Below are 27924 nucleotides of genomic sequence, written 5' to 3' on the forward strand. Positions count from 1 at the left end.
CCTTTTATGACTCACCTAGATGGAGGATCAAACCGTTTTCCGCGTGCCTCTGACGCTACAAAGTGGTAGGATCTTTTTTGGGACGAGATCTTCCCATTTTATGACAGCTACCCGCCTCAGACCGAATTGGTCAAGATGTTTGATTTGCCGTCGGTTTAACGTCCAGGCCACGTTTTGGTGACAGGAATGTGGTAAACGTCGGTCAGTTGGGCCTTGGGGTCGGAGGACCCGGGTTCTAATTCCAGCTCCGCCGCTTGTCCCCTACCGTCCTTCCTCTTCCTCTTGATTTGGGAAAGCAAATGGCTGGAGGTAATAATACTGATAATGATGATGATGGCACTTACTAAATGCTACGGGCAAAGCCCTGTTCTAAGCGCTGGGGAGGTAACAAGGTGATCAGGTTGTCCCACGGGGGGCTCACTGTCTTAATCCCCATTTTACAGATGAGGGAACCGAGGCCCAGAGGAGTGAAGTGACTTGCCCGAAGTCACGCAGCTGACAATTGCTGGAGCTGGGATTTGAACCCATGACCTCTGACTCCAAAGCCCGGGATCTTTCCATTGAGCCACGCTCAGGGATGGCATAGAGGGCAGGGTGGATCCCAGCCACAATTCAATCAATCGCATTTATCGAGCGCTTGCTGTGTGCAGAGCACTGTACTAAGCGCTTGGGAAGTCCAAGTCGGCAACATATAGAGACGGTCCCTACCCAACAGCGGGCTCACAGTCTAGAAATTCAGGTCCCGTTGGTTTCTGGTGTAGTCCCGAACCCGCCCTTCCCTTCGCCATCCCGACAGACACGGGCTCTGCACATAGTAAGCGCTCAATAAATACGACTGATTGATTGACAGACGCTCAGCCCACAGCCTTCGCTCTACAGGGTTTATTGAGCCGATAACTGGACGAGTCACACGTGTACAAAATGGAGCTCACACTATCCCGAAGCAGGGGGGAGGGAAGGGGGAGACGGGGCGGGGGGGGGAATGTTACTGGCCTTTTGAGGGGTGCAGAGATGAGGGGCTCCAGCCCCCTCCTACAGGCCCAGTCCCACGGCCCCCCCCGCACGCGGCTTTGGTCGCAAAACTCAAAACGGAAGCCCGGACGGGCCGGGACGGAGAGACGACTGCTCCCCAGGTCCTGCTCCGGGGAGGGCGGGAGGTCCAGGCCTAGTCTAGGGGGGCTGTGTGGGGGTCGGGGGAAGCGGGGGGAGTGCAGCGATGCAGTACGGAGGAGACACCGACGGGGAGGGGACACGGTGGCGTCGGGGGGGCCCCCGCCCCTCCCCGGGGACCACCCGGGCCGGGCCGCGGGCGGCTAGCAGCGCGTCTCGTAGATGCCGCTGCGGCCGATGTAGCGCACCCATTTGATGACGTCGTGGTCGCTGTAGTTCAGCTTCGGCTCGAACACCTTCAGGTAGCGCACCTTCAGGCCCGAGGGCGCAAACGGCACCTGGGAGGGGCGGCGGGACATCGAGGGGGTGGACGGACGGACCAGGGTGACCCCGCTCCCCCCCCCCCCCGTCTCCCACCCGCGGCGGCGTTACCTCGAAGTTCATGGAGATGGGAGGCCGGGCCCACTTCTTCTTGTCGTTCGTGGGGAGCAGCTCGATTTCGGCGCTGATCTGAGATTCCTTCATGCCTGCCATGCGCTTGATTCTGAGGACACGGGGGCAGCGGGTTGGCAAGGGATCCTCCAGAGGCTGGAGTCCCACCCCCCACCCCCCACCTCCTGGAAGGGTCCAAGGGGAAGAGGAGACGGAGAGCCCCGCGAGGGCTGGGAAGCGGGAAGGGAGGATTGCTCCGGTGCGCGTTCCCGGGGCCCCACTCACTTCCAGACGATGGCGTTTTCACTGGCTTTGTATTTGGCCTTCCCCTTCATGCAGATCACCTGCACCCCGCTGGTGTTCAGCGGCGTCGGGATCCGCACCTGAAACCGGCACCGGTTGGAAGCGTCCCAGACGTCCAAGGGGAGCGGTCCTCCCCTCCCTCATCTCCCCCGGCCCCACTCCCCTCCCTCCCCACCCACCTCGATCTTCTGCGCCAGCAAGGAGGGCTTGAAGTTGGACTTGATGACCACCTTGACCTCCAGCTTGGTGCGGCCCACCTCCCGAACCAGCGGAATCACGCGGAAAGGCAAGATGATGTCCTTGGTCGTCCGGTACCTGCGGGCCGCCGGGCCGGGGGGTGGAGAGGGTGAGGGGACGGTGGGACGGAGGCCTCCGCGCCCCCCTCGCTCGCCCCCACTCTGCTCCTCCTCCCGCCCCGGCCCACCTCATGAGCTCGAACTCTCCATCGGGTGGGATGAAGCTGATGCTTCGCTCCGAATCGAACTTGCTGAGCCGGACACACTGATGAAACGTGCAGTCGTCGATGGCGATGGACTGCTTCCCGCTGCGGGCAGAGGCTGGGTCTGACTAGCCGGCTGGGATGTTGGGGACAGCGTGGGGAGGCCCTTTCTCCTCGGGGATGGGAGATCTCTTTTCCGGGGTTGGGGCGGGGGGGGTACAGTGCTAAGCGCTTAGTACAGTGCTCTGCACACAGTAAGCGCTCAATAAATACGACTGATTGATTGATTGAGGGGGTCTCCCCGGCCGCCACTGTTCTGGCGGGTCTCGATCCCACCCCGGGCCTCTGTCCTTCCGACTCGGGCCGAGCACCTCCTGACGCGCAGGTCACCTCTTCTCGCCCCAGGGACAAGGGAGGGTCCTAAGAGGAGTCCAGGACCCTTAAACTTGATAATTCTCTCTCCCCTACCACACAAAGCCCGGTGGAGCCGCGGAGGAAGAGGTTTCCACGGGGACGAAGCGGGAGGCTTAATATCGCAGGGGGCCGTCGTTTCCTTTGAGTGCCGGGGCGAGATGGGGACTGGGGAGGGACGGTCTTCACGGTACCACCGTCTAGGGGCTTTTCAACCCTGATTGGAAACTCTCCGGTCTTGTCAGGGGCCTGGGGCGAGTCAGGTCGGAGCCCAGCTCGATGAGCTGTGGGGATCGGTCTCCCCCGCGGAGCCCACCCCCTGCTCGGAGCCAAAGGGCACCTGATGACCGGACAACCGTCGGGACAACGGTGCCCCGATGGGGGGTTACTTCAGAGCCCCCTCCCGCCCCCAGCTACATCCGTGAGGTCGGCTTCTGGGGCCAGGAGGCGTAATCCTCCGGCGGGGGAGGGTGAGAGACGACGAGAGCCGTCTCCCTCCTTCAAATCACCTCTTGCCCGTCTCGTCGGCTGTGCCCTTGCCCTGCTTCTCGATAACGATCTTGTCGTTCATTCCGAACTTGCACTCCGGCATGCCACTCAGATAGCTCTTCATCACGACACGCCCAGACACGTGGGCGCTCAGCACCTGCCCTGCAGATCCGGGGCGGAACAGGTGAGGAGGTGACCCGCCCTGCGGGCTCCTTTCCAGCCCCTCTCCCGGCACCGGTGCAGATCCACCTCCACCCCGAAACCGGTCCTCACCCTGAGGGGACATGAGCAGGTTGACGCTCTCCAGCACATCCAAGAAGAGCTCGTTGCGACGATATTTGATGCCCTCTCGCCGCCAGCCGATCTGCCCCGTCACCTGGCTGGTGATCTGGGACTGCTCCTCCTTTGTCTGCAATGGCGGGGGGTGGTGGGCAGAGAGTGGGGGGATGGAGGACACCCAGGAGGAACGGCACGCGCCCGCCCGCCCACCCGAGGCATCACTCCCCCGGAGCACTGGCCCTTTCGTTGCCATGAGCAGCCACTCGTGGACCTGTCCCGGTGGGGCCGAGCTAGAGGGGACATAGCGGGGAAAAAAGAGACCGGCCTACCTGATGCTGGAAGCCCGGGATAAGATGCCCAGGGTCGGGGGAGAAACAACCAGCAGCCGCGGAAACGTAGGACAAAGGGAAAGGCAAGGAGAGAAAAGAAAGGCTCATGAGGTTGAAGTCTACCGTGAAGCCACAGCGACGTACTCGATGCTCTGCACACAGTAAGCGCTCAATAAATACGATTGATTGATTGACAAAATCCTAGAGGGCCAGACCGCCGGGTGAGCGGAAGGGTCAGTCTGACAGCTGGGCTAGGGGCGCCGGGGGCGGGGGGAAGAGGGGTCTCCTATCACCCCCAGAAGCGGGAAGCTCAGCTCCTCAGATCCCTTCCTGTGCCCCCGATCCCTAAAGGAAAGGGCCTGAGTTGTAGCCCTGGCTCGGGTGATGCCGACTCAGCTCTTTCCCGGTTGCCAAACGCTAATCACGTGCTGCAGGAAGAGCTGATGACCACGGCGACAGCGCTCACCCGGCATTTCCCGTCCGGGAAGCGGGCGGAGAGGAAAGGAACGTGACTGGGCCTCGAGCCAGAGGCCCAAATCCCAGCATGGGTGGTGACAGCCGGGGAGGGAATAAGTCGGGCCCCCGGCCGAGGGAAGGCTCCCCCGACACCGCCTCTCCTCCCGGCCGCCACCTGACCCCGGCTCGGTACCTGGCTCTTGATGCCCTGCTGAGTGATGAAGGTTTTCAAGGCCCCCGTCTCCGAATTCTGTGGGTAGCCAAAATCCAGGATCTCTGCGGGGAGGAGAGAGCCGTCAGCCCTCGGGCCGGGCTCCTCCGCTCTTCGCCGGCTGGCCGGCCGGCCGGCGCGCCCCTCCCCGTCCCCACCGCCTCGGTTCGGGCGGAGCGGCGGGGGTCCCCCCCGCGTGGTGCGGCTCCCCTGGGCGGCGGGGCCTCCCACGGCAGAGTCGTCTAGCTTTGCAGCGTTTTCTTTAGGTTTTGACTTTCGCATGAGAATGCAATAAAAATCAAAACCTAAAAAAATAACAGCAGAGTAGCAGCGAGGCCAGTGGGTGGGACGGGGGTGAGCGGGGGGCCCCCCGCATCCAGGTCCCAACCTGCAACGGAACGGAGACAAGGCCCGGGGCGGGCCCCCTTCCCGCCCCGCTCCCCTCTCCCCGGGAGGACGGGGCCTTGGGGAGGAGTGGTAGCCACCCACAAGCAAGAAGCAGGGGCTCCCGGGGACCAGAGACGGACAGCCGCTCCCCGCGAGGCCCAGCCCGCCGAGGTAACCCACGTCCCTCTCCTCGGGGCCGGGACAAGGGCTCGGAGAGACCCAAAGCGGCCAGAGAGCACGCGAGTGGACAGAACTGGAGTTGGAGACCCACCGGCTCGGCCCCCGCTCTCCCTGACCCCCTCAGTTGGGACGCGGGAGTCCCGTCTCAGGCCCCCCGCCCCATCCCAGTGGCCCACGTCGGCCCCCGACTCCCCCCCACCACCTCACCGTCCAGCAGCTCGTAGATGAGCACGAAGTTATTCTTGATGTTCTCCTCGCTGATCTTGCCGAAGTAGGCGGCCATGACGTCGCACATCTTGTAGAGGAACTCGAAGACCATGGCGGCGTTGACATTCTGCTTGGTGACGGCGGCCAGCCAGATGTTGGACCGCTTGACGTGGAAGAAGCTCGTGCGGGCGATGTTGGTGACGGGGGAGCGCACCTGCTGCCGGGCGTGGATCACGTTTACCCGAAAGGCGTCCACCGCATTCCGCCTGTGAGGGTGGCGGAGGGGAGAGGACACGGGGGCCGCTCAGCACCCGGTCCCCCTCCCCACCAACGCTGCAACAAAGACCCAAGAAGACCCCGTCTCTCTACGCCGGTTCCACAGAGACCCTTCCCCTCCTGCCTCCTTGAGGGGCCGGGGGTCCCCGGCCAGAAATCGCCAGCCGCCGGACAGAGGGGTGGGTGTGGGGCGCTCGCCAGGTCCCGCCAAGAGGAAACTGGCACCACGGGGTGCCAGTCCGGCATGAAGGGCCCAATCCCTGCCTCATCCTGAAGGGAGGTGGAGGGGGGTCCGTGTCCGGCCCGCTGCGGTCGCTAGCCGCAGCAGCGTGGCTCAGTGGAAAGAGCCCGGGCTTCGGAGTCACAGGTCACGGGTTCAAATCCCGGCACCGCCACTTGTCAGGTGGGTGACTTTGGGCAAGTCGCTTCTCTGGGCCTCAGTTCCTTCATCTGGAAAATGAAGGCTGTGAGCCCCCCGTGGGGCGACCTGATCACCTCCCCATAGTAAGCGCTTAATAAATGCCATCGTTATTATTATTATCAGCCCCCTCGGGAATCACTCAGCCCCCTAGGGAAGCCGAGGGCCACTCCAGAGGTAGCAGGCCTGAGCCAGAGAAGGCTGGGCACCCTCACCACACTCGCCCAAGAGCCAGATGGAGAAGGGGGGGAGAGGGGAGCGACAGAAGAGGGCCAGGGGCCTTCCCCCGCCCACCTGTCCGGGCCCCGGGCGGCAGCTGCCAGGCCGCTTACCTATTGCTATGGCAGCCAATGAGATGGGATGAGAGAAATGGCGTCAGCGAGGAAAGGAGGAGAGGGACAGCAACAAGAGAAAGGGTTAAACACACACACAGGAGGCACACACCATGGGTCAGAGAGACAGACGGACGGACAGACGGGCCCCGGGCCGGCCAGAGGACGGGGCACGGCGGCATGCAACGGGCGCGGCCGGCGGAAGCAGGGCTCATCCGCCCAGCTCAGCTCAGGCCGGGGGACCGCCGTCCTCCCTACGAGGACACTGCGCCGGAGGGAGAGTTCATGCAGCCTGCGGGAAGCCGGATTCGGGCGGCAGTGGGCTGCGGGCAGCCATTCCCCGGGCCCGGGGCCCCGTCTCCGCAAGCCGCGGTTAAGGAAGAACAAGGTGGCGGGGGCGGAAAGCCAGCGGAAAAGTCCGGCTCGGACGCCGGTATTGGGGCAACTCAGCTCAGTGGGGAGAAGGCAGCGCTGTTTTGGGTGAAAGAAAGAAGGGATGGGGGGGGGGGGGGACAGGTTGGGTTCCCTCCCCCCCGCCGTGCCCCCCTAAGTGAGGGGAGAGGGAGACGGTGATGATGGGGAATCCAGGTTCTCCCACCTCCTGCTCTCCTGTCAATTTTCCCAGGCAGGAGTGGTCCCGCTCACCCCCTCCCCACCAGGAAGCTTCCTCATTTCCTTCTGCCCCACGGCGACTTCGGGCCAGGCTCTCCGGTAACCTCCAATCCCAGGACAGAGACCCCCTGGGCAGAAGGGCTTATATTTGTAGCGTGGCTCAGTGGAAAGAGCACAGGCTTTGGAGTCAGAGGTCGCGGGTTCGAATCCCACTCCACCAGTTGCCAGCTGTGTGGCTTTGGGCAAATCGCTTAGCTTCTCTGGGCCTCTGTTACCTCATCTGTAAAATGGGGTTGAAGACCGTAAGCCCCCCCGTGGGACAACCAGATCGCTTGTAACCTCCCCAGCGCTTAGAACAGTGCTTTGCACATAGTAAGCGCTTAATAACTGCCATTATTATCTTTTAGACTGTGAGCCCACTGTTGGGTAGGGACTGTCTCTATATGTTGCCAATTTGTACTTCCCAAGCGCTTAGTCCAGTGCTCTGCACCTAGTCAGCGCTCAATAAATACGATTGATGATGATGATCTGAGGACCAGCTAAGGCAGCAACGGGGATGGCGGGGCAAAGAGAAACCGGTGGCCGGACAACCGGGATGCTCCCTGTTCAGAGGATCCCAGAGGGAGCCCATCCTCTTGGAAACACCAAGGGAGGAAAAGGACGCGCACGGCCTGCGGAGAGGCCCTCTTCTTTGCACGCTGCTGCCCGAGTGGATTAGCGGGCAACCGGCTATTTGGTTTTTCCTTTCCTAACGGGAGAGGCCTCTCTGGGTCATCGGGAAAGGGGCCGGCCGAGGCCCGAATTCCTGGTCTCCCTGGGCCACACGAGGCGGGGATGGGGGCCGGGCGGTCTCCGCGAAGGAGGCGGGGGTGGGCCCGGCCTGGGGGAGCTTCTGACGGGCACGGGGATGGGGGGAGAGGGGGTGCGGCCCGGCCCCTCATGCGGGGGGCAGGGGTCACCGGGGGAGGACTCACCCGATGTCATCCCGGTAGACGCGGGAGATGAGCACCTCCCCTTTGTGGTTGTAGATGAACAGCCCTCCGATCATGGTGGCGGCTCAGTGTCCTCCGCCCATGGCGTGCTTGGGGATCAGACCCGGGGGATGGCTGGACGGGGAGAGAGGGCGAGTCAAGGGGTGAGTCACGAGAAGTGGGGGTGCCCCGGCCGTCAAGACGGGACGGGGGGGGTCGTTTCGTGCTTCCCCGGCTCCTTGGGGGACCCCGGGCTCTCCACCGAGTCGCAGTGTGCGCTCCTCGCCGGCCCCTCCCCTGCGGCCCTCCGGTTCCTGTTTATCCCACAACGGGAATGGGGAGAGGGAGGGACAGACGAGAGAGGAAGGGAGGAGGGAGCGGTCGGCCCAACCACAGCCTGTCTGGCACACGTCTGCTGTGTGACCTTGGACAAGTCACTTAACTTGTACTTCCCAAGCGCTAAGTCCAGTGCTCAATAAATTGAATGAACGAATGAACTCCTCTGAGCCTCAGTTCCCTCATCTGTAAAATGGGGATTAAGACCGTGAGCCCGACGTGGGACAACCTGATCACCTTGTATCCCCCCCCACCGGCGCTTCAAACAGTGCTTTGCACATAGTAAGCACTGAACAAATGCTATCGTTATTACTATTATTAAGCTCCAGGAAAGACAAGCTAATTGGGTTGGACACAATCCATGTACACAATCACTCTCCATTTTACAGATGAGGTAACTGAAGCACAGAGAAGATCGGTGACTTGCCCAAGGTCACACAGCAGACAAGCGGCAGAGCTGGGATTAGAACTCAGGTCCTCCCAGGCCTGGGCTCTTTCCACTAGGCCTCACTGCTTCTCTGTTTTGACTATCCCGGAATTTAATACCATCATCGTGGCTCAGTGGAAAGAGCCCGCGCTTTGGAGTCAGAGGTCATGAGTTCAAATCCCGGCTCTGCCAATTGTCAGCTGTGTGACTTTGGGAAAGTCACTTCACTTCTCTGGGCCTCAGTTCCCTCATCTGTAAAATGGGGATTAAGACTGTGAGCCCCCCGTGGGACAACCTCATCACCTTGTAACCTCCCCAGCGCTTAGAACAGTGCTTTGCACATAGTAAGCGCTTAATAAACGCCATTATTATTATTATATTTATTATTACTGAAGAAGAGCACAGTTGTCCATGGTGGTTTCTGCGGCAATTTGATCATCCCTTTACTATTCTATTTTATTTTGTTGATATGTTTTGTTTTGTTGTCTGTCTCCCCCTTCTAGACTGCGAGCCCGCCGTTGGGTAGGGACCGTCTCTAGAGGTTGCCGAATTGTACTTCCCAAGCGCTTAGTACAGTGCTGTGCACACAGTAAGCGCTCAATAAATACGATTGAATGAATGAATGAACCAGAGACTCCCCTGCCACCAGATTCAGATAGAGAAGCAGTGTGGCTCAGTGGAAAGAGCCCGGGCTTTGGAGTCAGTGGTCGTGGGTTCAAATCCCAGCTCTGCCACTTGTCAGCTGTGTGACCTTGGGCAAGTCACTTCACTTCTCTGGGCCTCAGTCACCTCATCTGTAAAATGGGGGTTGACTGTGAGCCCCCCCGTGGGCCAACCTGATCACCTTGTGTCCCCCCAGCGCTTAGAACGGTGCTTTGCACGTAGTAAGCGCTTAATAAATGCCATCATTATTATTATTATGGGTTCAAATCCCGGCTCCGCCAATTGTCAGCTGTGTGACTTTGGGCAAGTCACTTCACTTCTCTGGGCCTCAGTGACCTCATCTGGAAAATGGGGACTGAGACTGGGAGCCCCATGAGGGACAACCTGATCATCTTGTAACCTCCCCAGCGCTTAGAACAGTGCTTTGCACATAGTAGGCCCTTAATAAATGCTATTATTATTATTATTATTATTATTATTATTATTATTATTATTACAGGTCCAGGGTTGACCTTCCTTCCTCCAAGATAGGGTCCGGCAGCTGCAGCCGACCCTCCGGAGGGGCGAGAGGAGGGGCAGAGCGCAGCCCCCCGCCCCGGCTCTCAATCAATCAATCAATCGTACTTATTGAGCGCTTACTGTGTGCAGAGCACTGTACTAAGCGCTTGGGAAGTACAAGTTGGCCACATATTAGAGACAGTCCCTACCCAACAGTGGGCTCACAGTCTAAAAGAGGGAGACAGAGCACAAAACCAAACATACTGACAAAATAAAATAAACAGAATAGATATGTACAAGTAAAATAAATAAATATATAGAGTAATAAATATGAACAAACATATATACATATATACAGGTGCTATGGGGAAGGGAAGGAGGTAACCTCCAGCCGGTGAGTCACTTGGTTCCCTGCCAGCCCGCAGCTGGAGGGCTTGGTTGGGATGCTGGGGCTGAGTAGGGGGGAGTCTATACAGTCATCTTGGGGGGAGTCCATACAGTCATCTTGGGGGCAGGGCCCACCCCCCTCAGGATGCCCCCTCCCAGCAGCGGTGTGGCCCCTAAGATGAGAGCGCCTCACGACCAGCTGAATTCCCGGCTCAATCAATCAATCGCATTTATTGAGCGCTTACTGTGTGCAGAGCACTGTACTAAGCGCTTGGGAAGTACAAGTTGGCAACATGTACTTGGCTCCCCGCAGCCCACCCCTTCCCTGCCAGGAGAAAGACCTGAGGAGGAGGCATCGCCCTGGATGCCGCCCTGAACAAGATAATCATCATAACAATAATAATAATGGCATTTATAATGGCATTATAATGGCATTTACTAAGCATTTACGATGTGCAAAGCACTGTCCTCATCAATCAATCAATCGTATTTATTGAGCGCTTACTGTGCGCAGAACACTGTACTAAGCGCTTGGGAAGTACAAGTTAGAGAAGCAGCGTGGCTCTGTGGAAAGAGCATGGGCTTTGGAGTCAGAGGTCCAAGGTATGTATATATGTTTGTACGTATTTATTACTCATTACTCTATATTGGGTAGGGACTGTCTCTATATGTTGCTAACTTGTACTTCCCAGGCGCTTAGTACAGTGCTCTGCACACAGTAAGCGCTCAATAAATACGATTGATGATATCTACTCTATTTTATTTTGTTATTATGTTTTGCTTTGTTGTCCGTCTCCCCCTTCCAGACTGTGAGCCCGCTGTTGGGTAGGGACCGTCTCTAGATGTTGCCGACTTGTACTTCCCAAGCGCTTAGTACAGTGCTCTGCACACCGTAAGCGCTCAATAAATACGATTGAATGAATGAATGAAAAGAGGTGGGGGTTCGAATCCAGCTCCGCCACATGTCTGCTGTGTGACCTTGGGCAAGTCACTTCTCTTCTCGGAGCCTCAGTTCCCTCATCTGTAAAATGGGGATTCAGGCTGTGAGCCCCACGTGGGACAACTTGATCACCTTGTATCCCCCCTCCCCAGTGCTTAGAACAGTGCTCTGCACATAGTAAGCGCTTAATAAATGCCATCGTTATTATTACAAGTTGGCAACATATAGAGACGGTCCCTACCCAACAGTGGGCTCACAGTCTAGAAGGGGGAGACAGACAACAAAACAAAACATATTAACAAAATAAAATAAATAGAATAGATATGTACAGGTAAAATAAACAGATTAATAAATATGTACAAACATATATACAGGTGCTGCGGGGAGGGGAAGGACCTGTATATATGTATATGTTTGTACATATTTATTACTCTATTTATTGATGGATTGATTGATTTGACTTGTACATACCTATTCTACTTATTTTATTTTGTTAGTATGTTTGGTTTTGTTCTCTGTCTCCCCCTTCTAGACTGAGAGCCCACTGTTGGGTAGGGACTGTCTCTATATGTTGCCAACTTGCACTTCCCAAGCGCTTAGTACAGTGCTTTGCACACAGTAAGCGCTCAATAAATACGATTGATTGATTGATTGATTGAAGGAGGTAAGGCGGGGGGATGGAGAGGGGGAGGAGGGGGAGAGGAAGGAGGGGGGTGTTCTGGGGGCAGCTAAGCGTGAGGATGGCTGTACAGTGGGCCACTGACAACAATAATAATAATAATAATTATTATTATTATGTCTACTTGTTTTGTTGTCCGTCTCCCGCTTCTAGACTGTGAGCCCGTTATTGGGTAGGGACCGTCTCTATATGTTGCCAACTTGGACTTCCCAAGCGCTTAGTACAGTGCTCTGCACACAGTAAGCGCTCAATAAATACGACTGAACGAATAATAATAATATTAACAGTAACAACCTAATAAGAGAAGCGGCGTGGCCCAGTGGATAGAGCACTGTACTGAGCGCTCGGGGAGTCCAAGTCGGCAACATCTGGAGACGGTCCTCTACCCAGCAGCGGGCTCACAGCCTAGAAGGGGGAGACAGACGACAAAACAAAACATATGAACAAAAGGGAGTCAGGAGGACCTGAGTTCAAGTCCAGGCACCACCACTTATGTACTCCCTCCCTCTGCCCTACCCCCTTCCCCGCCCCACGGTACTGGTGTATATTTGTACGTACTTATTATTCTATTTATTTTATTAATGATGCGTCTAGATCTTTAATTCTATTTAACTATTCTGGCGGTTTTGACGCCACTTGTTTTGTTGTCCGTCTCCCCCCTTCTAGACTGTGAGCCCGTTGTTGGGTAGGGACCGCCTCTGTTGCCGATTTGTACTTCCCGAGCGCTTAGTACAGTGCTCTGCACACAGTAAGCACTCAATAAATGACTGAATGAAGTAGGTAGCCGGCTGGTTGGCCCTTGGTCCGTCATTTGTACTTCCCAAGCGTTTAGTCCAGTGCTCTGCACACACTGAGCGCTCAATAAATACGACTGATTGAATGAATGAACTTACTGAGCGCTCACTCCGGGTGGAGCACTGGACAGTCGTATTTACTGAGCACTTACCGTGGGCAGAATACTATCCCAGCTCTGCCAACTCTCAGCTGTGTGACTTTGGGCAAGTCACTTCACTTCCCTGTGCCTCAGTTACCTCATCTGTAAAATGGGGATTAAAACTGTTAGCCCCCACATGGGACAACCTAATCACTTTGTTACCTCCCCAGCGCTTAGAACAGTGCTTTGCACGTAGTAAGCGCATAACAAATACCATCATTATTATTATTATTACGCCAAAGCAAGCGCTTTTTTTTTTAATTAATGATGTGCCTATAACTATAATTTTATTTATTCTGACGGTCTTGACACCTGTCTACATGTTTTGTTGTCTGTTTTCCCCCTTCTAGACTGTGAATATATATCTGTACATCGTGGCTCAGGGGAAAGAGCCCGGGCTTTGGAGTCAGAGGTCGTGGGTTCAAATCCCGGCTCCGCCAACTGTCGGCTGTGTGACTTTGGGCAAGTCACTTCACTTCTCTGGGCCTCAGTTGCCTCATCTGGAAAATGGGGATGAAGACTGTGAGCCCCCGTGGGTCAACCTGATCACCCTGTAACCTCCCCAGCGCTTAGAACAGTGCTTTGCACATAGTAAGTGCTTAATAAATGCCATCATTATTATTATTACATATTTCTCTATTTATTTATTTTACTTGTACATATTTATTCTATTTATTTTATTTTGTTAATATGTTTTGTTTTGTTGTCTGTCTCCCTCTTATAGACTGTGAGCCCGCTGTTGGGTAGGTACCGTCTCTACATGTTGCCAACTTGGACTTCCCGAGCGCTTAGTCCAGTGCTCTGCACACAGTAAGCGCTCAATAAATACGACTGAATGAATGAATGAATATGACCTTGGCCAAGTCATTTCACTGGGCCACGATTACCTCATCTGTACAATGGGGATTAAGAGCAAGTCCCATGGGGGACAGTGACTGTCCGACCTGATTAAATTGTATCTAACCTAGTGCGCTTAGTCCTTGGCACGTAGTAAGCGCTTAACAAGTACCATAATCACTGGATTATTCAATTCAATCATATTTATTGAGTGCTTACTGTGTGCAGAGCACTGTACTAAGCGCTTGGGAAGTCCAAGCTGGCGACATATAGAGACGGTCCCTACCCAACAGTGGGCTCACAGTCTAGAAGGTGGGCTCACAGTCTAGACTAGTCTATTCATTCATTCAATGGTATTTATTGAGCGCTTACTGTGTGCAGAGCACTGTACTAAGCGCTTGGGAAGTCCAAGTTGGCAACCTATAGAGACGGTCCCTACCCAACAGTGGGCTCACAATCTAGAAGGTGGGCTCACGGTCTAGACTAGTCTAGATTATTCATTCTTTCAATCGTATTTATTGAGCGCTTACTGTGTGCAGAGCACTGGACTAAGCGCTTGGGAAGTCCAAGTTGGCAACCTATAGAGACGGTCCCTACCCAACAGGGGGGTCACTGTCTAGAAGGTGGGCTCACAGTCTAGTCTAGTCACTAGACTAGTCACAGTCTAGATTATTATTATTACATCACAATTTATCCTGCCCCGGTTACCTTATCTGTAAAATGGGGTGAAGACTGTGAGCCCCACATGGGACATGGACCGCGTCCAACCTGATTAGCTCGTATCTACCTCGGCACTCAGTTCTGTGCCTGGCAAATACTCTATTTATCTATTTATTTATTTATTTTACTTGTACATATCTATTCTATTTATTTTATTTTGTTAATATGTTTTGTTTTGTTCTCTGTCTCCCCCTTCTAGACTGTGAGCCCACTGTTGGGTAGGGACCGTCTCTATCTGTTGCCAACTTGGACTTCCCAAGCGCTTAGTACAGTGCTCTGCACACAGTAAGTGCTCAATAAATACAATTGATTGACTGGCACATAGTAAGCACTTAACAAATTCCATGAATAATAAGAAATAATAGTGAAGCGCTCATTATGTACCGAGGATTGTGCTAAGGCACTGGGATGACCCTGGAGTCCGTCTCTATATGTTGCCAACTTGAACTTCCCAAGTGTTTAGTACAGTGCTCTGCACACAGTAAGCGCTCAATAAATACGATTGATTGATTGATTGGCACATAGTAAGCACTCAGCAAATCCCATGAATAATAATAAGAAATAATAGTGAAGCGCTCATTATGTACCGAGGATTGTGCTAAGGCACTGGGATGACCCTGGAGTCCGTCTCTGTATGTTGCCAACTTGTCCTTCCCAAGCGCTTAGTCCAGTGCTCTGCACGCAGTAAGCGCTCAATAAATACGATTGAATGAATGAATGAATCCGGCCAAGTGCGAAAGGGAGAAATGCCGACCCCGTCACTATGGTGTAAATTTTCCTCGCCTCCCTTCCACCACCTGGGATGATTTAATCAATCAATCGTATTTATTGAGCGCTTACTGTGTGCAGAGCACTGTACTAAGCGCTTAAACCGAGGTATTTAACCGAGGTCTACGGTGCTAAGCAAAGAGAGGAGGCTTTGAACCCAGGGCCGGCAAAATTCATTCATTCAATTGTATTTATTGAGCGCTTACTGTGTGCAGAGCACTGGACTACGCGCTTAGAAAGTACAATTCGGCAACAGGTGAGCAGCGTGGCTCGGTGGGAAGAGCCTGGGCTTGGGTGTCAAAGGTCATGGCTTCTAATCCCAGCTCCACCACATCATCATCATCATAATAATAATAATAATAATGATGATGATAATAATGATAATAATGGCATTTATTAAGCGCTTACTATGTGCAAAGCACTGTTCTAAGCGCTGAGCACTGTTCTAAGCGCTGGCTGTGTGACCTTGGGCTTCTAGACTGTAAGCCCGCTGCTGGGTAGGGACCGTCTCTATATGTTGCCAACTTGTACTTCCCAAGCACTTAGTACAGTGCTCTGCACACAGTAAGCGCTCAATAAATAATAATAATAATGATAGCATTTATTAAGTACTTACTATGTGCAAAGCACTGTTCTAAGCGCTGGGGAGGTTACTATGTGCAAAGCACTGTTCTAAGCGCTGAGGACTGTTCTAAGCGCTGTCTGTGTGACCTTGGGCTTCTAGACTGTGAGCCCGTTGTCGGGTAGGGACCGTCTCTATATGTTGCCAACTTGTACTTCCCAAGCGCTTAGTACAGTGCTCTGCACACAGTAAGCGCTCAATAAATAATAATAATAATAATGGCATTTATTAAGCACTTACTACGTGCAAAGCACCATTCTAAGCGCTGGGGAGGTTACAAGGTGATGAGGTTGTCCCACGGGGGGCTCACAGTCTTCATCCCCATTTTACAGATGAGGGAACTGAGGCCCAGAGAAGTGAAGTGACTTGCCCAAAGTCACACGGCTGACAATTGACGGAGCCGGGATTTGAACCCATGACCTCTGACTCCAAAGCCTGGGCTCTTTCCACTGAGCCACGCTGCTTCTCCAAAATAAATACGACTAAATAAATAAATAATAAATAAATAAATACGACAATGAATGAATGAAAGTCATTTCACTTCTCTGGGCCTCAGTTACCTCATCTGGACAATGGGGATCAATCAATCAATCGTATTTATTGAGCGCTTACTGTGTGCAGAGCACTGGACTAAGCGCTTGGGAAGTCCAAGTTGGCAACATATAGAGACGGCCCCTACCCAACAGTGGGCTCACAGTCTAGAAGGGGGAGGCAGAGAATAAAACAAAATATAGTAACAAAATAAAATAAATGGAATATGTACAAGTAAAATAAATAAATATCAATCAATCAATAGTATTTATTGAGTGCTTACTATGCAGAGCACTGTACTAAGCGCTTGGGAAGTCCAAGTTAGCAACATATAGAGACGGTCCCTACCCAACAGCGGGCTCACAGTCTAGAAGGGGGAGACAGACAGCAAAACAAGACATATTAACAACGTAAAATAAATAGAATAGATATGTACAAGTAAAATAGAGTAATAAATATGTACAAACATATATACATATATACAGATGTATATCTAGAGAAGCAGTGTGGCTCAGTGGAAAAAGCCCGGGCTTTGGAGTCAGAGGTCATGGGTTCGAATCCTGACTCCACCACAAGTCTGCTGTGTGACCTTGGGCAAGTCACTTAACTTCTCTGAGCCTCAGTGACCTCATCTGTAAAAATGGGGATTAAGACTGTGAGCCCTACGTGGGACAACTTGATCACCTTGTATCCCCCCCGGCGCTTAGAACAGTGCTTTGCACGTAGTAAGCGCTTAACAAATGCCATCATTATTATTATATATACAGGTGCTGTGGGGAAGGGAAGGAGGTAAGACGGTAAGGGGATGAAGACTGTGAGCCCCCCGTGGGACAACCTGATCACCTTGTATCCTCCACAGCGCTAAGAACAGTGCTTTGCACATAGTAAGCGCTTAACAAATGCCATCATCATTATTATTATTATTATTATTATTAGATAGAGACAGCCCCTACCCGTTGAACAATCCTGAGAGGAAGCGTCCTGATCTCCAACTAGACTGTGAGACCGTAGTAGCTTCAAACCAAAAGTCCAATAAGGTATAAAAGGGCAAGGGGGGGGGGGGAATAATACGAATGATGATGATGGTAATGATACTGCTGTGGTATCTGTTAAACGCTTACTGGGTGCCAGGCACTGTACTAAGCGCTGAGCACCTGCACATCCCTTCAAGGCCCTACTGAGAGCTCACCTCCTCCAGGAGGCCTTCCCACACTGAGCCCCCTCCTTCCATCCCCTCTCCATCCCCCCGTTTTACCTCCTTCCCTTCCCCACAGCACCTGGATATATATATCCAAATATATATATTTGTACAGATTTATTATTCTATTTATTTTACATATTACTCTATTTATTTTACTTGTACATATCTATTCTATTTATTTTATTTTGTTAGTATGTTTGGTTTTGTCCTCTGTCTCCCCCTTCTAAACTGTGAGCCCACTGTTGGGTAGGGACCGTCTCTAGATGTTGCCAACTTGTACTTCCCAAGCGCTTAGTACAGTGCTCTGCACACAGTAAGCGCTCAATAAATACGATTGATTGATAGATATTTATTTATTTTACTTGTACATATTCTATTTATTTTATTTTGTTAATATGTTTTGTTCTCTGTCTCCCCCTTCTAGACTGTGAGCCCGCTGTTGGGTAGGGACCGTCTCTATATGTTGCCGACTTGGACTTCCCAAGCGCTTAGTACAGTGCTCTGCACACAGTAAGCGCTCAATAAATACAATTGATTGATTGATATTTATTTTACTTGTACATATTCCATTTATTTTATTTCGTTAATATATTTTGTTTTGTTCTCTGTCTCCCCCTTCTAGACTGTGAGCCCACTGTTGGGTAGGGACTGGCTCTATATTTTGCCAACTTGGACTTCCCAAGCGCTTAGTACAGTGCTCTGCACACAGTAAGCGCTCAATAAATACGATTGATTGATTGATATTTATTAATTTTACTTGCACATATCCTATTTATTTTATTTTGTCAATAAGTTTTGTTTTGTTCTCTGTCTCCCCCTTCTAGACCGTGAGCCCGCTGTTGGGTAGGGACCGTCTCTATATGTTGCCGACTTGGACTTCCCAAGCGCTTAGTACAGTGCTCTGCACACAGTAAGCACTCAACAAATACAATTGATTGATTGATATTTATTTTACTTGTACATATTCCATTTATTTTATTTTGTTAATATATTTTGTTTTGTTCTCTGCCTCCCCCTTCTAGACTGTGAGCCTGCTGTTGGTTAGGGACCTTCTCTATATGTTGCCGACTTGTACTTCCAAAGCGCTTAGTCCAGTGCTCTGCACACAGTAAGCGCTCAATAAATACGACTGCATGAATGCCAGGCCCCTCAAGGAGCTGACAGGGGGGCCGACGACCTCGAAAGACGGATGAGGGAAGGAAAATGCAGCAGGAAAAATGGAGGCAGGGCCCAGGCGTCAACCCCGGGGGACTGCAGGGAGGAGGCGGCGGCGGCCAGGGACCAGCAACTCACGAAAGGAGTGCTGATGGGAAAGGAGGGAAAAAATGGGAAGAAGAAGGAAGGCTGGGAGAGGAATCCAGGGGAGAAATGTCTGACGTTCCTGGAACAGGCCTGGCTACTGTTCCCCGTCCCCTCTTGCATCATCATCATCATCAATCGTATTTATTGAGCGCTTACTGTGTGCAGAGCACTGTACTAAGCGCTTGGGAAGTCCAAGTTGGCAACATATAGGGACGGTCCCTACCCGACAGTGGGCTCACAGTCTAAAAGGGGGAGACAGACAACAAAACCAAACATACTAACAAAATAAAATAAATGCATTCATTCATTCAATCGTATTTATTGAGCGCTTACTGTGTGCAGAGCACTGGACTAAGCGCCTGCAAAGTACAATTCAGCAACCGATAGAGACAGTCCATACCCAACAAAGGGCTCACTCTCCCAAACGCTTAGTACACCCAGGAGTCAGACGGGCCTGAGTTCTAATGGTGCCCCAGGAGTCAGAAGGGCCTGAGTTCTAATCGTGCCCCGGGAGTCAGAAGGGCCTGAGTTCTAATCGTGCCCCGGCAATCAGAAGGACCTAAGTTCTAATCGTACCCCGGCAATCAGAAGGACCTGAATTCTAATCGTGCCCTGGGGAGTCAGAAGGACCTGAGTTCTAATTCTGCCCCGGGAATCAGAAGGACTTGAGTTCTAATCCTGCCCCGGCAATCAGAAGGACCTGAATTCTAATCATGCCCCGGCAATCAGAAGGACCTGAGTTCTAATCCTGCCCCAGGAGTCGGAAGGGCCTGAGTTCTAATCCTGCTCCAGGAGTTGGAGGGACCTGAGTCCTAATTGTGCCCCAGGAGTCAGAAGGGCCTGAGTTCTAATCGTGGGTCGAGAGTCAGAAGGGCCTGAGTTCTAATCGTGCCCCGGGGAGTCAGAAGGACCTGAGTTCTAATCCTGCCCCGGCAATCAGAAGGACCTGAGTTCTAATCATGGCCCGGCAATAAGAAGGACCTGAGTTCTAATCATGCCCCAGCAATCAGAAGGACCTGAATTCTAATCCTGCCCCAGGAGTCGGAAGGGCCTGAGTTCTAATCCTGCTCCAGGAGTTGGAGGGCCTTGAGTCCTAATTGTGCCCCAGGAGTCAGAAGGGCCTGAGTTCTAATGGTGCCCCGGGAGTCAGAAGGGCCTGAGTTCTAATCGTGCCCCGGGAGTCAGAAGGGCCTGAGTTCTAATCGTGCCCCGGGAGTCAGAAGGGCCTGAGTTCTAATCGTGCCCCGGGCCTCTGAAGGGCCTGAGTTCTAATCGTGCCCCGGGAATCAGGAGGACCCGAGTTCTAATTGTGCCCCGGCAATCAGAAGGACCTGAGTTCTAATCCTGCCCCACGATCAATCAATCAATCAATCGTATTTATTGAGCGCTTACTGTGTGCAGAGCACTGTACTAAGCGCTTGGGAAGTGCAAATTGGCAACATATAGAGACAGGCCCTACCCAGCAGTGGGCTCACAGTCTAGAAGGGGGAGACAGAGAACAGAACCAAACATACTAACAAAATAAAATAAATAGAATAGATATGTTCAAGTAAAATAAATAAATAAATAAATAGAGTAATAAATATGTACAAACATATATACACATATACAGGTGCTGTGGGGAAGGGAGTCGGAAGGGCCTGAGTTCTAATCCTGTTCCAGGAGTTGGTGGGGCCTGAGTCCTAATTGTGCCCCAGGAGTCAGAAGGCCCTGAGTCCTAATTGTGCCCCGGGAGTCAGAAGGACCTGAGTTCTAATCGTGGGCCGGGAGTCAGATGGGCCTGAGTTCGAATCCAGCTCCAGGAGTTGGAGGGACCTGAGTCCTAACTGTGCCCCAGGAGTCATAAGGACCTGAGTTCTAATCGTGGGCCGGGAGCCAGAAGGGCCTGAATTCTAATCGTGCCCCGGCAAGAAGGACCTGAGTTCTAATCGTGCCCCAGGAATCAGAAGGGCCTGAATTCTAATCCTGCCCCGAGAATCAGAAGGACCTGAGTTCTAATCCTGCCCCAGGAGTCGGAAGGGCCTGAGTTCTAATCCTGCTCCAGGAGTTGGAGGGAGCTGAGTCCTAATTATGACCCAGGAGTCAGAAGGGCCTGAGTTCTAATCGTTCCCCGGGAATCAGAAGGACCTGAGTTCGAATCCAGCCTGGGGGGAAGGGGCGCAGGCAGAGGAGCCAGCGTTCCCCGGTTTCCGGGGTGGGGGGGGGAGGGAGAGGAAAGGGGTGCTGGTGTGGGGGTGAGGGGTCAGAGGTCAAGGGTCAGGGCTTCCCCCCCGGAGGGCGAAGCCGGGCTCTCACCTGGCGCCTTCGGGCCGGCTCCCAAGATGGCCGCCCGCCCCCCGCCCCGGCCCTCCGCTTTCACTGCAATGCCGGCACTCCGCCCCGCCCGCACTGCGCAGGCGCCACCCCCTCCAGGGACTACAATACCCAGCAGCCCCCACGGCGCACCCCCACCGGGACTCCGCCCCTCCAGCACTGCGCAGCCGCCACCCCCGCCAGGGACTACAATACCCAGCAGGACCCGCGGCGCACCCCCCCGGGACTCCGCCCCGCCAGCACTGCGCAGGCGCCACCCCCACCAGGGACTACAATACCCAGCGGCCCCCGCGGCGCCCCCGCCGACTACAACTCCCGGCAGCCCTCGGGATCGGCCTGCCTTTTTCCACCCCCGCACGTTCGACGGGAGGACTACATATCCCGGCGGGCCCCGCTCCGCCTCCAGCCGCCCTCCTCAGAGCATTCTGGGAAAATCAGCATCAATGAATGAATGAATCAATCAATCAATCAATCGTATTTATTGAGCGCTTACTGTGTGCTGAGCACTGTACTAAGCGCTTGGGAAGTACAAGTTGGCAGCATATAGAGACGGTCCCTACCCAACAGTGGGCTCACAGTCTAGAAGGGGGAGACAGACAACAAAACCAAACATACTAACAAAATAAAACAAATAGAATAGATATGCACAAGTAAAATAAATAAATAGAGTAATAAATATGTACAAACATATATACATATATATAGGTGTTGTGGGGAAGGGAAGGAGGTAGGGCGGGGGGGATGGAGAAGGGGAGGAGGGGGAGAGGAAGGAGGGGGCTCAGTGTGGGAAGGCCTCCTGGAGGAGGTGAGCTCTCAGTAGGGCCTTGAAGGGAGGAAGAGAGCTCGCTTCTAGACCAGGGGGAGGACGTGGGCCGGGGGTCGACGGCGGGACAGGTGAGAACGAGGCCCAGTGAGGAGATTAGCGGTGGCAGAGGAGCGGAGGGTGCGGGCTGGGCTGGAGAAGGACAGAAGGGAGGTGAGGGAGGTGGGGGCGAGGGGATGGACAGCCTGGAAGCCCAGGGTGAGGAGTTTCTGCCTGATGCGCAGATCGATTGGTAGCCACTGGAGAGTTTTGAGGAGGGGAGTAACATGCCCAGAGCATTTCTGGACAAAGACAATCTGGGCAGCAGCATGAAGTATGGATTGAAGTGGGGAGAGACACGAGGATGGGAGATCAGAGAGAAGGCTGGTGCAGTAGTCCAGACGGGATAGGATGAGAGCCTGAACGACCAGGGTAGCGGTTGGGATGGAGAGGAAAGGGCGGATCTTGGCAATGTTGCGGAGCTGAGACCGGCAGGTTTTGGTGACGGATTGGATGTGAGGAGTGAACGAGAGAGCGGAGTCGAGGATGACACCGAGGTTGCGGGCTTGTGAGACGGGAAGGATGGTAGTGCCATCAACAGAGATGGGAAAGTCAGGGAGACGGCAGGGTTTGGGAGGGAAGATGAGGAGTTCAGTCTTGGACATATATACAGGTATTATTATTATTTATTTATTCATTCATTCATTCAGTCGTAATTATTGAGCGCTTACTGTGTGCAGAGCACTGTGCTAAGTGCTTGGAAAGTCCAAGTCGGCAACATCTAGAGACGGTCCCTACCCAACAGCGGGCTCACAGTCTAGAAGGGGGAAACGGACAACAAAAACAAAACATATTAACAAAATAAAATAAAGAGAATAGATATGTACAAGTAAAATAGAGTAATAAATATGTACAAACATATATACACATATACAGGTATTATTATTTATTCATTCATTTATTCATTCAGTTGTATTTATTAAGTGCTTACTGTGTGCAGAGCACTGTACTAAGCACTTGGGAAGGACAAGTCAGCAACTTATAATGACGGTCCCTACCCAACAGCGGGCTCACAGTCTAGAAGGGGGAGACGGGAAACGAAACAAAACATATTAACAAAATGAAATTTAAAGAAATAAAATAAAAAATTAAATAAAAAATTAAATAAAATAAATAAAATAAAATAAAATAAAATAAAATAAAATAAAATAAAATAAAAAATAACATAAAAAAAATAAAATGAAACCCCCAGTTCCTCCCCCTCCTCCTTCCCTCACCCCCAACGAATTGGCCTCCTACTTCATTGACAAAATTAAATCCATCAGGTCGACCTCCCCAAAGTCACGTCCCCCCCTTCTCCAACCCCCAGGCTCTCAACACTCTCTGCTACTCTCCCATCCTTCCCAGCAGTATCCTCGGAGGAGCTCTCCTCACTCCTCTCAAGTGCTACTCTGGCCACCTGTGCTTCTGACCCCATTCCCTCTCATCTCGTGAAATCTCTCGCTCCATCCGTTCTCCCCTCCTTAACTTCCATCTTCAACTGCTCACTCTCCACTGGTTCCTTCCCCTCTGCCTTCAAACATGCCCATGTCTCTCCCATCCTAAAAAAACCCTTTCTTGACCCCACCTCACCTTCTAGTTATCGCCCCATCTCCCTCCTACCATTCCTTTCCAAACTCCTTGAACGAGTTGTCTACACGCGCTGCCTAGAATTCCTCAACAACAACTCTCTCCTCGACCCCCTCCAGTCTGGCTTCCGTCCCCTTCATTCCACGGAAACTGCCCTCTCAGAGGTCACCGATGACCTCCTGCTTGCCAAATCCAACGGCTCCTACTCTGTCCTAATCCTCCTCGACCTCTCAGCTGCCTTCGACACTGTGGCCCACCCCCTTCTCCTCAACACGCTATCTGACCTTGGCTTCCCAGACTCCGTCCTCTCCTGGTTCTCCTCTTATCTCTCCGGTCGTTCATTCTCAGTCTCTTTTGCAGGCTCCTCCTCCCCCTCCCATCCCCTCACTGTGGGGGTTCCCCAAGGTTCAGTGCTTGGTCCCCTTCTGTTCTCGATCTACACGCACTCCCTTGGTGAGCTCGTTTGCTCCCACGGCTTCAACTATCATCTCTACGCTGATGACACCGAGATCTCCATCTCTGCCCCTGCTCTCTACCCCTCTCTCCAGGCTCGCATCTCCTCCTGCCTTCAGGACATCTCCATCTGGTTGTCTGCCCGCCACCTAAAACTCAACATGTCCAAGACTGAACTCCTTGTCTTCCCTCCCAAACCCTGCCCTCTCCCTGACTTTCCCGTCACTGTAGACGGCATTACCATCCTTCCCGTCTCACAGGCCCGCAACCTTGGTGTCATCCTTGACTCCGCTCTCTCGTTCACCCCTCACATCCAAGCCGTCACCAAAACCTGCCGGTCTCAGCTCCGCAACATTGCCAAGATCCGCCCTTTCCTCTCCATCCATACCGCTACCCTGCTCGTTCAAGCTCTCATCCTATCCCGTCTGGACTACTGCGTCAGCCTTCTCTCTGATCTCCCATCCTCATGTCTCTCCCCACTTCAATCCATACTTCACGCCGCTGCCCGGATTGTCTTTGTCCAGAAACGCTCTGGGCATGTTACTCCCCTCCTCAAAAACCTCCAGTGGCTCCCAATCAATCTGCACATCAGGCAGAAACTCCTCACCCTGGGCTTCAAGTCTGTCCATCCCCTCACCCCCTCCTCCCTCACCTCCCTTCTGTCCTTCTCCAGCCCAGCCCGCACCCTCCGCTCCTCCGCCGCTAATCTCCTCACCGTTCCTCGTTCTCGCCTGTCCCGCCATCGACCCCCTGCCCACGTCATCCCCCGGGCATGGAATACCCTCCCTCTGCCCATTCACCAAGCTAGCTCTCTTCCTCCCTTCAAGGCCCTACTGAGCGCTCACCTCCTCCAGGAGGCCTTCCCACACTGAGCCCCTTCCTTCCTCTCCCCCTCGTCCCCCTCTCCATCCCTCGCATCTTACCTCCTTCCCTTCCCCACAGCACCTGTATATATGTATATATGTTTGTACATATTTATTACTCTATTTATTTATTTATTTTACTTGTACCTATCTATCCTATTTATTTTATTTTGTTAGTATGTTTGGTTTTGTTCTCTGTCTCCCCCTTCTAGACTGTGAGCTCACTGTTGGGTAGGGACACTGTCTCTATATGTTGCCAGCTTGTACTTCCCAAGTGCTTAGTACAGTGCTCTGCACACAGTAAGTGCTCAATAAATACGATTGATTGATTAACAAATACCATCATTATTATTGTGAATTCCTTTTTTTAATGGTATCTGTTATGCACTTACTATGTGCCAGGCACTGTTCTAAGCGCTGGGGTCAATACAAGCTAATCAATCCATTTCTCCACATGGACGATTTAATCCCCATTTTACCGATGAAATAACTGAGGCACAGAGCAGTTAAGTGACTTGCCCAAGGTCACACAGAAGACAAAGTGACGGAGTGGGATTAGAGCCCTATTCATTCATTCATTCAATCGTATTTACTGACCGCTTACTGTGTGCAGAGCACTGTACTAAGCGTTTGGGAAGTACAAGTTGGCAACATCTAGAGACGGTCCCTACCCAACAGTGGGCTCACAGTCTAGAAGGGAGAGACAGACAACAAAACAAAACATATTAACAAAATAAAATAAGTAGAATAAATATGTACAAGTAAAATAAATAAATCTGTACTGTGTCTCACCTGCTAGACTATGAGCTTCCTGAGGGCAGGGATCGTGCCGTCTTTTTTTTTTAATGGCATTTATTAAGTGCTTCCTATGTGCAAAGCACTGTTCTAATTTCATCCACCCCCAAGTGCTTAGTTCAGTGCTCTGCACAGAGTAGACGTTCAACAAATATTCCTGACATTGATTGGGAAACCGAGATTCGCCAGGGCCCAAACGGAGAATAATAATAGTAATAATAATGGCATGTATTAAGCGCTTACTATGTACAAAGCACTGTTCTAAGCGCTGGGGAGGTTACAAGGTGATCAGGTTGTCCCACAGACATTTTACAAATGGGGTAACGTGAGGCCCAGAGAAATTGTGACTTGCCCCAAGTCACAGAGCTGACAATTAGCGGAGTTGGGATTTGAATCCGTGACTTCTGACTCCAAAGCCCGGGCTCTTTCCACTGCGTCACGCTGCTTCTAGAAAGTGCCCGGCACGCAGGAAAGCCCGGAACTCCGGTTTCCCATCCCCGCTTTTCTTTGGGACAGGCCATCTGGCCTGCTGAGAGCTCACCTCCTCCAGGAGGCCTTCCCAGACTGAGCCCCTTCCTTCCTCTCCCCCTCGTCCTCCTCTCCATCCCCCCATCTTATCTCCTTCCCTTCGCCACAGCACCTGTATATATATATATATATATATATATATATATATATATGTTTGTACATATTTATTACTCTACTTATTTATTTTACTTGTACATATCTATTCTATTTATTCTATTTTGTTAGTATGTTTGGTTTTGTCTCCCCCTTTTAGACTGTGAGCCCACTGTTGGGTAGGGACTGTCTCTATATGTTGCCAATTTGTACTTCCCAAGCGCTTAGTACAGTGCTCTGCACATAGTAAGCGCTCAATAAATACGATTGATGATGATGATGATGATGATGATCCGGCCACGTCCTGGGTCCAGAGAAGCCTCCAGCCCACCCCGGAGTCTGGCAGGGGCAAGCAGAAACCTCTTTGAGTTTTAGGAGCGGATGGTCATACAACCGGCCGACAAAGAGCCCCCCAAAAGGGCCACCATCTCGTCTCCACTTCTAGTCCCCACTGGTTCCAAAAAGCGGGGCGGACTAACCGCTGCTGCCTTGAATGTGGCGGGCCTCTCTCCCTCCCCTCAGAAACCTCGACTGACCTTGGTTTCGCTGGCCTCCTGGTTCCCTTCCTAGCTCCTTCTCAGCCTTCTCCCTTTTACAGAGTGTGTGTGAGCATTTCTTTTATTTATAATGGCATTTATTAAGCGCTTACTATGTGCAAGGCACTGTTCTAAGCGCTGGAGGGGTGACAAGGTGATCAGGTTGTCCCACGGGCAGTTCACAGTCTTCATCCCCCGCATCTTACCTCCTTCCCTTCCCCACAGCACCTGTATATATGTATATATGTTTGTACATATTTATCACTCTATTTTACTTGTACATATCTATTCTATTTATTTTATTTTGTTAGTATGTTTGGTTTTGTTCTCTGTCTCCCCCTTTTAGACTGTGAGCCCACTGTTGGGTAGGGATTGTCTCTATATGTTGCCAACTTGTACTTCCCAAGCGCTTAGTACAGTGCTCTGCACACGGTAAGCGCTCAATAAATACGATTGATTGATTGATCCCCATTTTCCAGATGAGGTAACTGAGGCCCAGAGAAGCGAAGTGACCTGCCCAAAGTCACACAGCTGACAAGTGGCGGAGCAGGGATTTGAACCCATGACCTCTGACTCCAAAGCCCGGGCTCTTTCCACTGAGCCACGCTGCTTCTCCAGCATTGTCCTCTTCTGGGTTCTCGACTCTTGTTCTCCGCTCACTCTCTGGGGAAGACCACTGCTCACAAACTGTAAGCTCGCTGTGGGCAGGGAACATGCCTACCGACCCTGGGAGTCAGAAGGAGCTGACCAAAGCTACAGAGCAGACATGCGATGGATCCAGAATTAATAATAATAATAATAATAATGGCATTTGTTAAGCGCTTACTATGTGCAAAGCACTGTTCTAAGCGCTGGGGGAGGTTACAAGGTGATCAGGTTGTCCCATGGGGGGCTCACAGTCTTCATCCCTATTTTACATGCCTCCCGGGGTCATGCTCTATCCACTAGGCTTCACTGCTTCTCGCTGTTCTCCCTCCTACTTACACCGTGTGGGATGGGGACTGTGTCCCACTGTTGGGTAGGGACCATCTCTATATGTTGCCAACTTGTACTTCCCAAGCGCTTAGTACAGTGCTCTGCACACAGTAAGCGCTCAATAAATACGATTGAATGAATGAATGAATGTCCAACCTGATGATCTGGTATCTACCCCAGCACATAGTAGCGTTTGGCACATAGAAAGCGTTTTACAAATACCGCAATTATTATCAGCTGCCAAACTTTC

At 52.3% G+C, this 27924-nt stretch overlaps 1 protein-coding gene across 2 annotated transcripts; it reads right to left on the reverse strand.

The window, feature by feature from the left end:
- Positions 1 to 867: 867 nt before the first annotated feature.
- AP2M1 (adaptor related protein complex 2 subunit mu 1) lies at positions 868 to 21045 on the reverse strand. Of its 2 annotated transcripts, none has more exons than XM_038750239.1 (12): positions 20983 to 21045; positions 7846 to 7977; positions 5234 to 5499; positions 4442 to 4524; positions 3793 to 3798; positions 3458 to 3593; positions 3205 to 3346; positions 2270 to 2389; positions 2025 to 2160; positions 1828 to 1925; positions 1543 to 1654; positions 868 to 1448 (listed from the first exon to the last, which is right to left on the reverse strand). In XM_038750239.1, exons 2-12 carry the CDS (start codon positions 7917 to 7919, stop codon positions 1314 to 1316), a joined length of 1308 nt encoding a protein of 435 aa, XP_038606167.1. In that variant the 5' UTR covers positions 7920 to 7977; positions 20983 to 21045; the 3' UTR covers positions 868 to 1313. The 2 variants fall into 2 exon arrangements, with proteins under 2 accessions (XP_038606167.1, XP_038606175.1); XM_038750247.1 differs by lacking the exon at positions 20983 to 21045 and adding an exon at positions 12067 to 12089.
- Between the last annotated feature and the right edge of the window lie 6879 nt (positions 21046 to 27924).

Source organism: Tachyglossus aculeatus, chromosome 1 (genome assembly GCF_015852505.1).
Source record: "Tachyglossus aculeatus isolate mTacAcu1 chromosome 1, mTacAcu1.pri, whole genome shotgun sequence".
Lineage (NCBI taxonomy): Eukaryota > Metazoa > Chordata > Mammalia > Monotremata > Tachyglossidae > Tachyglossus > Tachyglossus aculeatus.

Coding starts and splice junctions, on each gene's coding strand:
- AP2M1 (XM_038750239.1), bottom strand. CDS start 7,919: ATGATCGGAGGGCTGTTCATCTACAACCACAAAGGGGAGGTGCTCATC. Junction 2,390..3,204: donor GCCGACGAGACGGGCAAGAG/GTGATTTGAAGG, acceptor CTCTGCCCGCAG/CGGGAAGCAGTCCATCGCCA. Junction 1,926..2,024: donor TGCTGGCGCAGAAGATCGAG/GTGGGTGGGGAG, acceptor TGCCGGTTTCAG/GTGCGGATCCCGACGCCGCT.